The following is an 18,588-nucleotide window of genomic DNA, read 5'->3' as shown; positions in this document are numbered from 1 at the left end:
AACACATCCCTCCCATAGGTACCCAAAAACTTAAAATGTTTAAATAAAACAACGAAAATTGCTTAAAATTATTGTCATTTATTGTAAAAAGTTGTCCACGTTGGCAAACACAATGCTAAGGCTAAGTTAAGTTGGCTTTTTGAGTATAACTCTTGTATTCGTCCTTACTGCTAATCGTTTGTATATGACACGCCAGATATGTATGCATGTCTGTTTACATGCTATAATTAATTTGTTTGTGTATAAAATGCTCCTCTTTTCCTTACGAATCTCATAAATCAGCCTTAAACGTAAGCTTAAACTTAAATAAATAACCTAGGACTAATTGCGATACAATTCTAAACAATTCTCCCGCTTTCGAAATATTGATCCCTTTCTTTTTGAGTTTTTTTCCGGCTATACAACTCACACCCAATACTGATTCCGCCTGAGCAGTGGATTTGTGGGCGGGGCCGAGGGCGGTGAGCTAACCGAACCGGAAATACTTTGCGGCACAGAGGCATAGCCCGCAAAATCGTTGGCCATGTCGCAGGACGAACTCCAGGCATCGTGTTCCAAATGATAGGGATTGTATCTCTGTGGCAGCATCATCTGTTGCGGATCACACTGATCGTCCGTCTCCTCCTCATCGGGATCGTAGTCGGGAAACTCGTGCTTATACGACTCCACGGGTATGATCTTGCAATGGGGAATATTACTGAAACCGGGCAGGGGCGTAGAGTTTCCAGTTGCAGGCACGGAATCCGCCTCGGAACTGGCATAATGATGGCTATGATGATGGTGCAAATGGTGCTGCGGACTCACGGATGTCAAATCCGGTGGACAGGGCAGTGCCGGTGGCTGATCCTTGGATATATCGGCCTTGTGCTTCCTAAGCTTTCTAATTTTCAATATCAACAGCACGATTAGCAGACATATCAGCACGATAAATATGGCACATCCTATGGCTAGATAGTTGATAGATAGGCCGGCATTACCCAAGTGCACTGTCTCAGTTTCCTCAACCCTGCTCCTATATTCAATGGATACAGTTGCCTGTGCAGGTTGCACTGTCTTTATGAGCAGTTGATAATCAAAACTATCGCTATCCGCCTCCGTTTCCTCCACAGACGCATGGGGCACAAAGTAGACCACACCACTGCGCAGCTCCTTGTAGGAGAATATATTCGTGGATCTCTCATTCTGGCCATCAGTGGTCAGACCAGTACTTCGAATTATCTTCCTGACTTGCCCAGTCGCTGGCATCCTCGTGATCACAAACTTCGGATTGAATTTATTGAGTTTCAGCGACAGAGGATTGTCGTTGTCCAAAGAGGTGATCAGCTTTATTTTACCTCCCACTGAATCGGCTTCCTTCATCACTATATTATTGATTTGTATTACTGGCTCCACCTCCATCACCACATCCACTTGGGCTGCATAGTTAGTGCCCGGAACATAGGCACTAACTTGGAAAGAGTCATTCGATCGATTCAAATCCGTTTGCATATAGCTAATCTGCGAAGTTTCCAACTGTTGCTGGGTGAATCTCAGAGTTGGCTGATGCTTGAAAACTATAATGCCAAAAAGCGGAGAGTTTGTAATGTTATAGGACAACCTCGCCACCTGCACATTCGTAGAGACTCCTATTTGATCTAGTTTCATTGGAGCACTAGTAGCTCCTTGTTGGACCTTCACAGGAATTTGCAGTGCAGATGGCTGCAAACTGATAGAAGCTATTTTGATGGTAAATATTTCGTAGGCAGCATTGAATTGTCCATCGGAAACAGTGAAGCAAAATGTCGTGGACTGCGGTATGCCAAAGTGCACATACATAATGCGATCGTTGTTGATATCAGCTTGGGTGAATTGATTCGAGAATGCCAAAAGATCCTCAGTCCGCCCATCGCTGGTCATCTTTTTCAGCACCCCCAAAGTGGGACCACTCATCACATCGTACACAATCTCCTCTGGTGGTGTATCCGCATCTTCGGTGAGCAAATCATTTCTTGTTATCGTACGATTCTCACCCTCCACAACAGTCATTTGGGGCAAATGGGTGATCAAATGGAAGGGTTGATCGTTGATGGGGTTTATGGACACTGGTATTGTCAAATTGCACAGGAAAATGTTTCTGAAATATAATGAAAGAACATATCAAATGACAATATCTGTACTCCTTATATGTGGCACACTCACCCCTGTGTCAGGTAAACCGACATTAATATGGTATCCTCCAGAGTATCCGAATGATCGTGTATGTAGTAGACCTTTTTTGTAAAGAAATCACTTGGGTGATATCTCTGCATGTATTTGAACTCATGGCCCAGTCCTATGTTGCCATGTGTGGGCTTTTGTATGGCCTCTATGAACAATTCTGGATTATTGATGCCCGCTTTGGTTTTGAGGTACTCTAAAATCTTGGAGAAATCCAGCTTTATAGGCACCGATCCTCCTTCATCTACGGTTAGCTTGTTCACGGGTAGGAACCTAAGTAAACCACCAGAAGAAACCGATATCTCTATATTGAACTTTTGATCCAACAATCGATCGCTTCTTTCAGCCACCACATCGAAGTAAAACGAATCATTGATTCTAAATTCCATAATAACAGCTGTGTGCTCATAGAATATATGACCATTATCCACATCGGTTTGGGTGAATTCGCTGACTTCTTTGGTGAAACCATTATCAATAAATTCATTCACTATGCGACCCAGACTTGGAGGAACTGTAATGTTATAGCGGATTTCCCGTTCCTCATCGGAACACTTAAAGTGTAGATGGTCGCGAAGAATTTGCTTCTTTGTCAAGGGGAAGACATGCAAGTTTTCATTGTGCTCGGCCAGAATTTCAATGGGCTTTATCTCAATATTAAGCGTCTGAGTAGTGGTGTTAAATAAGCCATCTGTAACCACAAACGATAGTTCGTTTCTCCTGGAGTTGGAGTCTTGCATAAAACATATTTCCTCCTGGTTGATTTGAGCCTGGGTAAACTGTTCGATTTTGTGTTGTGGTGCGGATTTCCTTGCCAAGTAACCGCCGTATATGTGTTGCACAACAAAGGTGAGATTCTCCGGTGGAGTGTCGTAGTCTTGAGCCACTAAAAAAATAAATATATTAGTCTTTATTCTTTGCAAATATTTCAATTTAAATACTTACACAGATCAGTATTTCTAATGACATAGCGTCCGCCGTTCCACACCTGCAGTCCCGTATTGGTGACCATCATGGGCTCCTCGTCATTTACTGGCACCACAGCGAACTCCAGCTCGAAGGGCACACTTTCCTTGTTCCTGGCCATGGCCACTAACGTAAAACTATCTGTGGCATTTTCGCTGCCATTGTGCACGTATTGTATATTGCCCTGCTCCAGTTGTTTTTGCGTAAATCTCTTGACTTTGGAATTTCCAGCCAGTATGTGACCGGAATTCGGTGTTATAGTCACAATATACTCCAGTATCTTCCCTCGATAATACTCCGAATAGGGCTGTATATCTGTAGGACTTAATTGCACAGTCTTTCCCTCAACCACTGAAATAATGTTCGAGTGCATGTACAGCTTTTCTGGTATGATCACGATCTTCAGCATCAATTGTCTTAGCCAAGTGATGCCATTGGTAACATCAAAGACAAAGTAGTCGACGGATTGGTTGACTCCAGCTTGTATGTAGAACATTTTTTCGGTATTCACTGACGACTGATCGAAAACCTTGCAATTGTATTCGTCGTCAAAGGACATGGACTGCATTTCAAGGTAGCCATGCATGGGTGAGGAAGTCACTAAAAAGGTGATGTCTCCTGGCGAAATATTGGGATGAACCACCTGACAAGAGAAAATAGAGTATAAGTATAAGCTATTGTGTTTAGTAATTAATAAACCACCTCTAAGACATCTCTGGATATAAGTACACTTGTGGATTCCTCCACATAAAGTGTATGGTTCTGTTTCACTTGCAGGGGCTCCCAATATGCAGAAGGATAAATCCGGAACATGACTTCTCCCTCGGCTGTTATGTTTTTAATGTGTACGCGATATCTAAGAATTAAGAAAACATGTTTTTAAAACAGTCGCCATATTTTCAAATCCATAAATTATTACCTAACTTTATCCATCGAGGCGATTTCCGTATTCCAGTAGACCAGCCTCTCACGTTCTATGTCCAAGTGAGTAAAATTGCTCAGAGAAGTATAATTTGTGGCCTTATAGATGGTAGTTCCGTTCTCGCCCTCATTGGCCCTACTCAAGTACATGAGTATGCCATAGGAGGGGGGCTTAATAACTTCGTAGTATATCTCATCCAGTTTCATGTCCAAATTGGTTTCCAAAATAAAATCCTTGTTCTTGAGCACGACAAATTTGCCCTCCTGAACAATGGAGGCATTGGTGGCCAGCATGGAGACGAAGGGATCGGAGGCACGGATCTCCAGCAAACCATTCACCTCATACTCGCGATCGGTGACTATAAAGGAAGCCGTTCCAGAGTCGGCACCCGTGTGCTGGAACATAATCCTCCTGTTCGCTATGTCATCCTGCGTGAAGCTGTCCACGTAGTGACCACTCTTGTAGAAGGCGCCATTCGTGCTGGACACATGGATGTAGTGGATATCTGTGTGGTTGGTATTGACATCCGCATCCAGATACTGCAGCACTGTGGGATTGAGGGTCCGTATGCCATTCCTCACCACATGGAACACTCGCTCTACGGCAGTACGATAAGGTTCATTATCGTTGACCAATTTTATGTGCACTTCCATGTTGGACACAAACTGCAGATCGGTCTCGTCTCCCGAGAGTATGAGCAACTCAAAGTTGTCCCTGGTGGATTCCGTGTCGTCGTGACAGTAGTATATATCATTTCGGAACAATTGTTCCAGGGTAAACCCTTCCACGGGAACCGTGAGACCCGTCTGCTCATCGTACTTGCATATGACACCGTGTTCCGGGCTCTTGGAAACCTGAAACTGCAGGCTCTCGTAGACGTTGAATCGTATCGCAAAGTGATTCTTGGTGATGAGAGCTCTCTCACCCTCCTGGACCTGCAGTGGCTCGTGGTTTTGATAGCTCAGCTTGGTGATTAGCTCCTCGGGCGGTCGATAGTTGATCTCCAGAGTGCCCGTCACATCATCGCATTCCGCAACGGAGACCACAAACTCCAGATGATCGGCGAAGCTGGAGTAGCTGGTGTGGTGCGTTTGATAGCGAATTCTGCGCTTCTCTATGTCCTGTTGGGTGAAGGAGTCCAGCTGCTTGGCCGCCTTCCTAGATCCCTCCACAAAGATGCCGCCGTAGCGGGTTGGCTTCGTTATCTTGTAGATCACGCTGCGCGGAAAGCTGCCGATGGGCGTGGTCTGGTAGGCGAGTATATCGCTGGTCAGTAGAATTTCCCGGCTGCCATCGATCGATATCTGCGAGGGTCGGCTGCTCGTTATGCGCAGCCGCGTAAATGTGATGCGGAAGTCGAACGTTTGCGTGGTCACAAAGCCAAACGAGGCAATAAACTGTGAAAGTGAAATCAATGCAAATTTATTGGCTACACTGGACAGCAAAGAAAATTGGTTGAGGCAGAACTAATCAGGGTAGCAAGGATTGGAAGAATTCGTAAGGATTTTAATTATATATAATTTAAAACTAAACTTTTTCATACTTAAACTTAAAAACGTGAAACACACTTTGATTTAAACACCGCGCGAGATCAGTACCTAAAATATATATTTCAAAGTGAAAATATTTGGCCTTACCATGATTTTTCTTTGGTTGAAAGATATAATGGATGTTCAATTAAATAAGATGTCGAGATGGTATAAATTTGAGTGGCAGCGTGTGTCGGCATAGCTCTTTCCTATACCCAAAAGATAGGGACGTGCCAAAAGCTGACTTAAATCAAATAACTAGCCTTAAAAGTCAAGTAAAAATATATCTTTTTCTCTTAAAAAAAAACTGCTAACGCATGATGGATTTCCGTGAAATTGAAAAAATCCAAAGAAAGTTGGGAATCCGTTAAGTCTGTAAGTGGCAGCCGAAAAATGGCTGGTCCCCGAAACATGCAACGCAGTGTTGGCTCCCTGCCCGTTTATGGCCTAACTTGTGTTTGGTTTTTTACGATACACACCTTGAATTCGTCTTGCCAAGGGAAATCGCTGCTGTGCAGATAGCGAATGTGGCCGAGCAGCAGCTGGCTATCGCTGAACCAGTCCACGTTCACCCAGGAGCCATCAATCTGCCTCAGCCGCTGGAGAACGCCATGCTGCGGTGCCTTCACGACATCGTACCTTATGTCGATGTGCTCGTCCACGGCATTGGTGCCGATCGATAGATTTGCAGGGCTGAGCAGCAGAGAGCTCTTGTGGATCATTATTAGACCCGTGTTGTTGACCAATCGAAGCTCCAGAGGATGCACTGAGACCGGCAGATAGACCGTATCACTCGTCTCGATGCCATCGGACACATGTAGCTGCAGTTGATAGCTAAAAGACTCCGCCGTTGTGGAGTTGTACAGATACGAGACTTTTCCCACATTCACATCCGCCTGGGAAAAGGTTGATGTGGTCACACCTCCAACCATAAAGCAACCAAAGGTCTCTCGAGAATTTTGTGTAGGCAATATAGTGTAGATCAAGTTTCCAGGCTCACTATCGGGATCGTCAATGTTAAATAAATCCACATCAAGTACCCTTTCAATTCCCTCGATCACTCGCAGGATTTTATGTGAGTGCAGTTTTAACTGTGGCGGATCGTTTATGGGTGTTATATTCGCGTGCAGCAGAAACCTATGCTTGCCCAATATATTCTCTGGTATCTTGTGTAGATCCCCAAAGACCTGCATATCCAAAGTGGCATGGTCGTTGAAGTTCTCTTGGCCATTGTGGACATACTTCAGTTTGTCTGTGGCCAAATCAACCAGATTGAAAGTGCGACAGGGCACAAAATTGGTTTTTTCTGGTGAATATTGCAAGAGTTGTCCATACTTGGGTTGATGTATCACATGGAAAATAATGGATTGTTCGTTGATGCTGGGAAAGCGGCGCAGATCGAGTATTAGATCTATGTAGTGGGGTGACAGAAAGGATGTTCCACCTTCTAATAGCTGCATGGGTGAAACATAGAGCAGCTCCAGTTCTGGACTTGTTTCGGTGAATATCTGTAAGGTAAAAAAGTTTAAAATTATAGAAACTATAAGTTAAATGAGCAGAAATATTTAAGGCAATATTAAAAAAATTATGGAAAGCATTATTGTTGTCTTTAATTTGTTTTCAATTGCAAAAGCTTGTTACAAAATTTTAAAAGTTTTCCTTTTGCTTTGAAGTTTTGACTATTTTGACTCAAACTAAATATTTTTGGTTTAAAATCCATTATAAAATAATAAATAAACTTAAAAATAACTTAAAAACTAGTTCCTTTGATCATTCGATTTTATTATAAGTTTATGGCTTATGGGAAAAATATATTTTAGGCTGCTTGCTAAAAAAATGTTTTTATTGGTTTTAAAAAATGTGTTCGTTATTTAATTTGAGTGACGCAGAAAGTTTTTCCTTTATTTTACCATATCTTGAATTATAAAAGAATTATGTACTTACCTTAAATGGCCCCTGAAAATCGGCCTTGATGCAGTAGGACTGATCGCAATAGCAGATGAATCCGTCCACTCCGTGCTGACTGCAGACTCCGCTTTTCAGGCAGGGATTGTGCTCCACACAGGGGTACTTCCACAGGCAGCTGAGGGCCAGGCTGCGCGAGATGGTCATCTCGGCGAAGCCCAGTGGAAGGTCGTTGACCCGGATTTCCCGCATGCAGCCCTTGAAGCTGATCTCGTTTATGCGCAATCCCTTGCCGCTGAGCCGGCGGCGCATCTCCTCCTGAACGCCGCCAAAGAAGACGCTCTTCTCGAGATTTATGCTCGCCTTGGTCTCATTAGCGTGAGCTCCCCGATAACCGCTTGTGGCATCGTCGAGGATTAGCTCCGCCATGGCGGCATTGTAGCGCAGCAAGACCCGATGCCATTTGCCATCGGAGATGTGCTCATTTGTCATGAGCTGCACCACACTGCCGGCCTTGTTGAAGGTCACCTTCAAGCGTTGATCCTCTATTTCGAGCAGTATGAAATCAAAGCCGCCGTTGAAGAAAACCACACCAGCATTAGCCATTGTGCGGAATTGCAGCGAGAGACTGTAATAAATGGTTTAAAATTCCCAATAGTTGGAGTGGGAGATTTATTCAGCTGCAACTCACGTTTCGCCAATGGCATGCGACTCCTTCAGCATCAGTGAGTAGGAATCGTTCTTCAAGAAACTAATGCTGTCCTGTATGGTACCATCGAACTCAGTGCTGCAGGTCCAGGATACCCCGGTACTGGTGGTGTGACTCGTGCGGTCCTTGGCCCGCTTGATGATGTTGATGTTGTTATAAAAGACCTATCAAAATGGTTAGGGAAATAAAGCAATTAAATACAAATTTTATTTATGTAAAATAATGTCAATATTATTTTATGGTAGTAATATGATTTAAGCAATTTTAAATATAAATTAAATGAAAACAACTTTGTTTATATACTCACATCCGATATGCAGCCCCGAAACCCGATCACATCATTCAAGAACTCTGCCGAAAAGTCCCCCACGCCGCCCAGAAAAGTACCGAAATGGATGTTCAGAGCGGTCAGATCGCCCGGCAGCTGTTTTCGCATTATGTAGCCATCCACCTGCAAGGTGATATTGTTCTCGAACCGCTGCACCGCCACATCGTGCCACTCCAAGTCGTTGAGCTTTTGCTTTTTGGGCGAGCGCAACTGTAACCGGAATCGCTGTAATTGCAGTCATATGTAAGGGGCGTCGTCTATCGACGGCTCACCTGCACCACATCCCGTTCGATTTTGTAGCTGAAACTAATCAGGCCGCTCTCCAGTCGCAGCAGGCAGTAGTCGGTCCGTCCGGCGGCCAAAAAGAGGAGGGCGTTCTCCTGCCTGGTGCGAAACTTGACGCGAATGTTCGTTGACATCTTGGCCTCCTGCAGCGGCATCGATACATAGCCATCGCCGAACAGCGACACTGTGGGTGGATATAATAAAAAGCATTGGCAAATTGAAATCGCAGAATGGAAACTGACATTGCCAGAGATAACTCGAGCATGTATGGGGAAGGCGGCTAATGGCTTTATATGGTTGCAAATTTAAGGAATTATATTTTGAGTTCTTTATAACGAACAATTTTGGTCCCTAATAAATAAAATATAAATAATAAATAATTTCTAGCTATAAAATTGGTTAACTATATATATATATTTCAAATACTTATTATTTTTAAGGTGTTTTATAAGTGTTTTTCAGGGACTATAAAATATTATTTTGAATTGAAAAATATTACCGTTAATGGACTTTGTATAAATTTAACAATGAAACTACTTAAACGATGTAAATATACATTTATATTTATGTATTTTAGAGAAAACTAACTAAAAACTAAATTCTTATTCAGTATTGAGATAACGACAAACCTATTTTCCCAAACTTTGAACCAACGTCTATATAAATATTTTAATATAAAATTGATCCCCCCGAGTGAGAGATATAAGTTGCAGCTGGTGGAGATGGATACACTAAACAGACCGATGCTCACAATGTTGCAAGAGCTGCCGCCAATTTGATTGGCAATCGGGTTCTATTGCAACCGGTATACAAATTTGTCCAGATCGGATCGTAGGAGATCAGGCCATCAGCTGTCGGGTTGTCAGTCACTGTCTGTCGAGGTCACTCAGTCAGTCAGTCATTTATCAGGCTATCTATTGAGAGCCATCTTTTGTATCTTGATTTGCTTAATTAGTTGTGAGCCTGAGACGAACGTGCTTTTCTGGGGAAACGCTCGAGCCTCTCACAAACGAAGAGTATGACAACTTCGAACGTTCTCTGAATAATTTTCAATTTCTCGTTCGACTTTCGAGTCAAATCCCACCTCGTAAAAATTGCATGATTAATGGTTTTCTATATTCCGTTGTACGTTTGTGCAATAAATTATTTTGGAAACATACATTTGTCAAAACATGGAACCCAACTTTGTGCGAGATATTTTAAGAATTTCTCTCACAACTCTGCGGCAAAAGGAGAAATGTATGCTAGCCATTTGTTTATGTATGTTTTTCGCTGCTGTTGGGAAGACATATTGACCTAACCCACATAGAAAACGTAGGATAAACATGAAACAGTTGCATACGAATGGCATACAAACGACAGACAGCCGGATAAACAGGCAAACAAAGCGAAATGGGCAACAAATAGTCAACCATTGATGCGTTGGCCGGACCATTTTGACGCCAATTAGCAGCAATCAGGCGTCAAAAGCGGCGGAAAACCTACGAAACACTTTCCCATCTGCGGGCCCAGGCATTTGACCCACATTAATACCCGGCTGCCGTTGGAAATGCTACTTTTTCTTCTTCACATGATGCGCGTGCCTTAAACCAAAACAAAGGCGAACAAAGATGTGGAGGCGTTATCGTTGGTTAAACAATAACACAGAAAATGGACTCGAGATTGGTCAACGAAAATTTAAATACTCTTCCAAAATCATTTTTAAGATCGCAGCAATGTCACGTTTTTTTGCAACTATCCAAAAAGTTTTTTAATTTTTATTCAAAAATATGATATGAAAAAAAGGTTCAATAATTCTTAAAAGCCTTTAATATTTCATTGGTTTTAAAAAGATTTAAACAATTATATTTACCCACAATTAAGAGAAATTTATGTTATGGTATTCTATTAGCATGAAAAAACTATGTCTTTTCGTGTAATAAAATTATAAAAAATAAATCTTCTTCAAAAATTCAATATCTTAAGTGCTTTACCTATACAGCAGTCCCCTAAGACTTAACTTGTTGAGCTAAAGAGGAAAATTCCCTATTATTACCACATAATCGCTAAGGCGAAAAGTTCTGTCAAAAAAGGCCTTCCTTCTTGACAATCTTAGTCGAAATAATAACCCCTTTGTGAGGGCAAACAAATGCCTTTCCGGAAGTTGGACGCTTAACAATAATGCAATTTGCATCAGAAAAATGTGTTGCAGCCGAAGGAAAGCAGCCCCAGCATCAGCAGAACCATCAACATCAACATCAGCGTCAGAAGTCATTTCAAATGTCGGCCGGCAACAAATGAGACATCATCAGGAAAAGTCCGTCCCAAAATGGGGAAAAACATAAGAGGCGAGCACACGACGCAAGACTTATGGCCACAGATGCTGGGCATCTCCACCCACTCGGCACCGCCAAAAAGGCCCCCTCCAAATGCAGGTCCCCTATCAAATGCTAAATTTATGTTTATCTTTTATGCAGCACGATGGAGGCGGAGCTAGGTGGCCAGGTAGCCAGCGAATATTTATGTTATGGTTGATGTTTATTTTATTTGAGTTATATGTCGCTCGGTGTCTCCACAGTTTTGGAGTTATTCGATTCGGTTTTCTATACATTTTATGATCATGTTTCTTTTAGCTTCTCTTTTTGGTCTTTAATTAATGCTCCTTTGGTGGCCCGCCAAAGTCGCTGCTCATTAAAACTTTATCTGACATTGGCAATTTATAAATTATTTATCATTTCGGAGCTATCATTTCACTAATAATGTCAAAGTTTATTAGTGGTGCTTGTGATTTGTGGGCTTATTACGTGATCTTGAGTGGATTTTTGTTTGCAACGTGAAGTTAATATTTATGGAGCTGCAAGCTCCTCTTATGAACGTTTATAGGCAAATTGATGATCAAACTAGAGATATGGGATTCCTGCTTTATTGGCTAGGAGATTGAGGTGATCGGGGTATTAAAAAGCGGTTCCTATAAGTTGATCGTATTAAAAATTTCTCTTCAATTGAATGCACATTTAAATGGTTCACTTTGTTAACTCTTTGTTAAAAAACTTTTATTAAATGTGGGTGTGTGGCTTTTCTAAGGTACGTTTAATATTATTAAATTTTCATCAAAAGAATATTTAATAGCTTAAAGTTGCTTTTCAAAAGTGCCATTTCCATTTCATTGCCAAATAGTTTCTTAAAAATAATTTTATTTATTTAATTTTTGCCTTAATTTTGAATTTGAGTTTCCTACACAAAGTTACTAAAGTTTGAAAAGTCAGTTCCCACAGATTGAACAAATTTAAATTTTGTTGCTCGAAATATTTATTCTAGAAAATCCCCAAGTGTCCAATAAAATCCTCCTTTAATTTCTTCGCTGGCCATAATCATTGCAGTAATTCCTGTGATCTTCCAAGTACTCATGAGAACAGTTTCCTCGCCCATTTACAATCGTTGCCACATTCTAGGGCCCCATCGGATGGCTTAAGAGATCAATCTAAATCAAATAAAAACCGCACTGAGGAGCCCCTTTGAGTTGGCATTTCCATGCCGCTTCCCTCGTTTTATGGCCTCCGATGGGCGCACATGTGTCGCCATTGCTAACGTCTTCACCCTAATTAGACTCCGGGGCCGCATAAAATTCAATTATATATGTTATATCTGTGAGTCTACCCTTTTGCTATCGACAATTGAGCATTGCATCGACAAGTCATAAAGATACATTTTCTTGTGACTCAGGGGGGGAGAGAAAAGAACACACAATGTCGCCAAAATAAATTGTTGTATTTTATATGCCGGCAACCGCTTTTTACTGCGCCTGCCGTTAGCATTGGGCATGTGTTGATATTTATATTGCAAATGCAAATGAATAATCAAGAAGCGACACACAGCTCGGCAGATGGCGCGCACCAGATACAAATACGGATGCAAACGTGTAGATACATTTGTATCCACACACGTCTATGTTAAATTTGGCACAACGCTTTGAGCGTGTAAATGATTTACATTTCACGTATAAAAAAAAAAAAATATATATATTTAAATACACACAAAGAAAAAGTGTATGTTGAAATAAAATTAATGAAATGAGTCTATACAAACACAAAATCATATTCAGGTTTCAAGCTTGTTCTAGAATCATTATTAAATTAGGGTTTTTAAGATCATTTGAAAGGAGATGTTATCTTTATATTTATTTATTTTAAAGTAGATATTTATTTAAGTGTTAAACAGAATCCAATGAGACAGGCTAAGCAGTAGTGATAAAAAAAAACTTGCGCCTGCTGCGGATGATTCACGTTTGGCTCTTTAGCCCCCAAGTGACGTCACATGCCAACTAAAAATATCATTAAAAATACATTTGCGCCAAGACCGAAATATATCGTACATATTTTTGTGCGTCTCCTTGTGTAGACACAACGAAATTAAGAGCACGCCTGGCTTTGGATAGCTTTTGCGGTGCACCGCACAGATACTTCGAGTTTGAGATACTCTGCGTTTCCCTTGGCCCAACAACAACAAAGGCAACAGAAAACGACAACGACAACGACAACGAGAAAAGTGCGCCCCAAGTCAAATGTCAAGCGTGAAAAATGCGTTAAGTGCACTGCAGCGGCGCATTGTTGTTAAGTAGTTGGATTTTATGGGCCGGCCGGGGTTACCATGGAGCATTGCGAATGCCAAACTACGGGGCTAGACATGCTATGTATCTGTATCTGGATAGATAGCAACAGGAAGGAAGCCACAAGTAGACAGCGGCCAGTTGGTCAAATTAGTCAGAGAAATAAATTGACATAAATCTTTTAAAGTTCAAGAGGTCAAAACGAAATATCCGTGGGAACAGTTACGGCACAAATAGGTTTCTTTAATTGCAGGGAAACCGAGGAGCATAAATAGTTGTGGAATTCCAAATATAAATTTGTTTCAACTGTCCCATTAAGATACATTTCCTCTTTAAGGATTTCTAAATATTAATTACTAATATCAAATTAAATTGTTGGTTTTTTCTTGGAAGAAACCCATTTTAAGCACAATTCCTATCAATCTGACCCACTGTATCTGTTCTTTGGCGCACGCGAGTAACACCAAAATGTATGTGGCATTGCACCATTTGCAACTCTTTATTTTGACTTTTATTTATGTCCGCTTCGATGGCAGCCAAAGTAAATGCAATTTGGCTTCAGCTGCTTCTGCCTCTCTGGAACCGCGTTTTTTTTTTTGTGGCCAATTCGTGGCTGGCCATATTTGTAATGAGCATAAATCGTGCGTTGATCATTTGCCATGATAAATCTCATGTTTATGCGCGGTATTAAGTTCTGGGGCGCGTATCTTTGGCTACCTGACTGTCGTAACATTTAATTAACTGTACGTTCTGTGTCGCAGCTTCTTGTTAACGTTTTCTTATACTTTTTTTTTTTTTAGCTTTTTTTTGAACTCACCTTTCATGGCTGCGACAGTTTGCAATTGCAGTATGGCCAGTAATGCCAGCCATAGCCATCCTAATCCACGGAGGCGCGACATTCCGTTGCAGCTGCTTTGAAGTAATATTGTCGAGATTTAAGGGGGAAGGATCGGATGGCGATGCGGATGATGTTGATGGGGGAACGGGAACGGGTACCCCAAGTACCAATCGCGCTTCGTTCGTTTTCGTTTTTGTTTTTCGTCTTTAATAATTTTGCGTGTTAATTGATTTTTCATGGGGCCACGCATCCGTCGTCGTCGTAGTCTGGGGCCTCATAAAAATAGCATCATCGGGGCATCGAGGCATCGAAGCATCGAGCTTCGGGGCTTACTCTCTAACAGCGGGACAGCATCACGTCCTGGCCCGATGGCCTCATAGACAGATGCTGCATGTCATTTCGTTGACAGAACTCTGGCAGGAAGGAAGGGAATTCACCTCGAATATGGCCGTCTGACTGACTGACTGACTGACTGACGGACTGACGAACTGGCTGACAGTCAAACTGGCTTCCTTTGAAGCGACTGCTCCGTTTATGTACACACTTTGCCTGCCAACTTTCGCCCGATTACGTTTCAATTTCGTTGAGGTTTTATCATAAACACACTGGCACTGACGACTGATGCGCCTTAGTCGTTTATTTGTTATTTTTCTTGGCAATTGCACTTCACTGTAATTGAAAATAGATTTATGGACATTACGTATTTGCTTTCTTTTTATTTAAATTTTTACCGCGATTTATATGGCACTTTTTATGCATTTTAAATTGGTCAGTTGGGGAAATTACTTTTAAAGGCTATAAGGCGCTTTTGAAGAATAAATATTAAATTATATTTTTTATTTGAAAGGTTTTTTCACATCAGGTGAATAGTTTTTATGTCATTCGGATTTATTTGAGTTTTATTTGCTTTTAATGTAAAGTGTCCCCTGGAAAATTTAATATTTACTTGATTATACAAATTTTTAAAAATAAAACACTATAAAAGTTCATTTGTTCCAGAGACACACCTTCAATTAGATTTTATTGATTTATTTGTGCTTATGTTCTACACAATTTTCATGGTTTGTTTTGCGCGCTCAGCCATGTTTATTTTCATTAATTTTATGATCAATTTGATTTTATTCTCTTTCAATATTATATACATCTTCCACTTGAGTCATTCATTTGCTATTTTAATTGCCAAAGATTTTAAGCCAAACAAATCTCTAATAAATTCAAGTACCCAAGACCTCCGAAGCTTTGGGGTTACATATGAGAATACATACATATCATTGATTAGCGTATCTACAGATACTTTATGGAGACTTAATTGAGTTGCTGCCGCAGCATGCTCGAGATACGAGTATGCTCCTCCACTTCAGTGGAAATTGCTGCACAGTTGAGTAAAATTTATTGTATTTTTTTTGGGGGGGCGAAGGAGCGGGGGGATCGCCCATAAAAAAGTGGCCTTAAGTGGCCGGGCAGCTTAAGCTCTGGCCGGGCAATATGAGGGATTTTGTCTTATAAAGTGGAATTTCTAGTTCGAGATTTTGCAACAGCAGTCAAAGTTCATGGGCCGTGGGTAAACAGAAAACACTCGTAGGCCAAAAATAGGACACTATTCAAGTTTCAAGTTTAGAATGCAAATCGAGAGGGACTTGTAATTCCTCGGGGAGATATCCCCAAAGGAAAAGGCAACTCCGGGCGACGCCAAAACGTCAACAACTGTGACTGGAAAATGAATTATTTACGCCGGGGGTATCTAAAAATACAGCCAGACTTCTCTGGCCTGCGACTCTTATGTTTATGCATTTATTTCAGAGGGAAAATGCAGAACGGTGCTGCGGCAGGTTCGACATCATGAGGTCAATTGCACAGCCTCCAGGAACCGAAGAGTCGTGTCTTGCGTTTCTTGTTAAGTTCGCTCCGCTAATTCTGCTTGTTAATTTTTATATGCACCGCCCAAGTTCTTGTCGTTTCGAATATTTTTATAGCCCGTCGCAGCAGTCAAAATACAATTTGAAACGCCTTGCCGCTGCAGACGACACCGAAACCGAAAAAAATAAAGTGACAATCGCCAGGGTGCATTTTATGACAGACGCGTGTTGCCTCTTTTCCCCCGATTTTCTACTCCCCATTAACATAAAAATTAATAAATGTATCTACCGGATAGTCAGTGTCTGCCAGCTGCCGCTATATGCACTTTGGGAAAGTTCTTTCCGTGACACTAGTTTATATTTTTTATGGTAATTAAAAAATTGGTGGTACACAAAATTTGGGGAAAACAAAAGGCCAACAAAATACCGCTCTACCAAATCGAAAATTGATTTGATAAGCCATGAAAACGCTGTTTTCATATGGAAAATTGGTAGGCGTCACTGCCCACGTCGATTTGAACGCTTTCCTAACTCGAAGGCCTCCGAGGTGTGCAGAGTGTTTTTTTCCTCCATCTCAGTTGCAGTCGATGATTTAGTCACACTCTTTTCGGGCACTGTGATTTATGATCGCCGAGTACCGCGATTGATGAATGGAGTTGTGCTCTGGTGCGATTTCTGAACCATATGTCACAAATATGAATTTTATTGGTGCATATATCTACTTGCGGAGTTAACCGGGTACAGTTTCGATTTTAGTAAGCTCCATTGAAGTGTTTTTTAACTAATCAAAGTGCTAAAGAAGATTGGGTTGGCAGGACCCAATTTTTAAATTTTTACGATTTGAATAAATCTTGTTTAATGGGCACTGTATAAAATTCGGCAAGTAACTGCATTTTATATTTAAATTTTTAGAATCCAATTTTGATTTTTACATTTTTATAGTTTTTGCCTAACTGCTGTGTACACTAAATCATTTTTCGCTAATAAAAACTTGAGATATTAAGTAAGTAGTTTCTAGCAGCATTATTTGGTCACAATTCTTTTATGTTTGATTTAATTTATTATTTATTAATTTTAATTATATTTATTTCACTCTACAATTTGGCACAGTTTTCCTTCGCCTCTTTGGCTTTTCCGTTGTTTATTTATGTTTCTCACAATTTGATTCATTAATTTCCTCGACTTTCTGCCAAAGATATCAGCACCCTATTTTTCACACTCTTTGTGCCTTAAAATTAATGATTTATATTTGAATTTATCTTGGCAGCTTTTGCACACATCGTTCTTTAACATCCGTTGAGATCAGTGACTTTGTTTGGCTTAGCCCTTTGGCAATTTTCTCAAAATTATCAGAACGGGTCGTATTCACGGTCAATTTGCAAAGTTCTGTATCTTGTGTGCTTTCCCCAATAAGATATATATCCGAAGGCACAACAACAAACGTTTCCATTCACAATGAGTTTTTAGCCGGAATTCTTGACAGAGAAGTGCCGACAGAACGCGAAGAGCACCGTAACGATGGGGAAGGAAAAACAGAAACTTAAAAATAAATTAAATTTCTATTTTTTACACACACACACTGGCCCACTCACATTGGAGGAAAAACTCTGAAGGGGCGCGCAGAGTTTTCCGCGTTTTCCGATTGCCGCCACCCGCAACCAGCAAGAAGCAACCGAATTTTCGAATTTCCGAATTTCCGATAAGCAAACGAACCGAACACGCCAACGATTTCTCACAGACTGAGCCGAGAGGAAAGAAAATTCCGCACGCAGTAGTGCGCTCGCTCGAAATGCCCAATGAGACCCAGGCCAGGCCAGACCCATACCCATACCCCATGGTTCCCGCAAGCAGCGGCCTCAGATGCCTCCGATGTCGATTTCATGCCACCACTCCATGGCGCACCCGCGAGTGACTTTTGTGCGCTCTGCGAACGCGCGAACGCAAACGCAAAGGCGAACGCGAGCCCAATAGGAATCTCCATCTAGATAACAGTGATGAGCTGCCTGCTGGCGAAGGATGCGAAAGGGATAATCACATATCTTCTACATTAAGTCGGGACAAATTATATAAATTTTTTTTTGGGATTTTATAACCTTCAGTTGATGGTGTTTTAAGAAATTTTGTAAATCTATACTTCGGGACAAATCATATAAACTGAATCCATTTCACATTTTATGGTGTTTTTAAAACATTTTGAAACATTTTGAAAAGCTATGTTATTTTAAATGATTCCACATTTAAAATAATAAGCAATCCTATTTGTATTGTTTATATACTTTAAGATGCTTTGATGGAAAGTTTCATTGTAATTTCATTTAAGAAAACATTTTTTATGAGCAAAAAATGTAAACATATAGAAGATCTCTATAATTACAATGAACGAATAATTCTACAAATGTCATTTAAAGTATTTTAAATATCCAATACATTTAAAAACAATTTTTTTTGTTCAATATTGCCCACTATTTT

General features: G+C 40.9%; 1 protein-coding gene across 5 annotated transcripts; it reads right to left on the bottom strand.

Moving 5' to 3' along the window:
* Positions 1 to 58: 58 nt before the first annotated feature.
* LOC128263099 (chondroitin sulfate proteoglycan 4) lies at positions 59 to 17,899 on the bottom strand. 5 transcript variants are annotated; one of them, XM_052997806.1, is made up of 12 exons: positions 17,694 to 17,894; positions 14,243 to 14,932; positions 8,828 to 9,024; positions 8,535 to 8,765; positions 8,210 to 8,391; positions 7,558 to 8,146; positions 6,093 to 7,121; positions 4,082 to 5,481; positions 3,865 to 4,018; positions 3,142 to 3,805; positions 2,179 to 3,082; positions 59 to 2,113 (listed from the first exon to the last, which is right to left on the bottom strand). In XM_052997806.1, exons 2-12 carry the CDS (start codon positions 14,322 to 14,324, stop codon positions 406 to 408), a joined length of 7,140 nt encoding a protein of 2,379 aa, XP_052853766.1. In that variant the 5' UTR covers positions 14,325 to 14,932; positions 17,694 to 17,894; the 3' UTR covers positions 59 to 405. The 5 variants fall into 5 exon arrangements, with proteins under 5 accessions (XP_052853766.1, XP_052853767.1, XP_052853765.1 ...); XM_052997807.1 differs by having other exon boundaries at positions 17,698 to 17,894; XM_052997805.1 differs by having other exon boundaries at positions 17,712 to 17,894.
* Between the last annotated feature and the right edge of the window lie 689 nt (positions 17,900 to 18,588).

Source organism: Drosophila gunungcola, unplaced genomic scaffold (genome assembly GCF_025200985.1).
Source record: "Drosophila gunungcola strain Sukarami unplaced genomic scaffold, Dgunungcola_SK_2 000001F, whole genome shotgun sequence".
NCBI lineage: Eukaryota > Metazoa > Arthropoda > Insecta > Diptera > Drosophilidae > Drosophila > Drosophila gunungcola.
The sequence above is the reverse complement of the archived record's forward strand: the minus strand, read 5'-3'. Positions and strand labels throughout refer to the sequence as shown.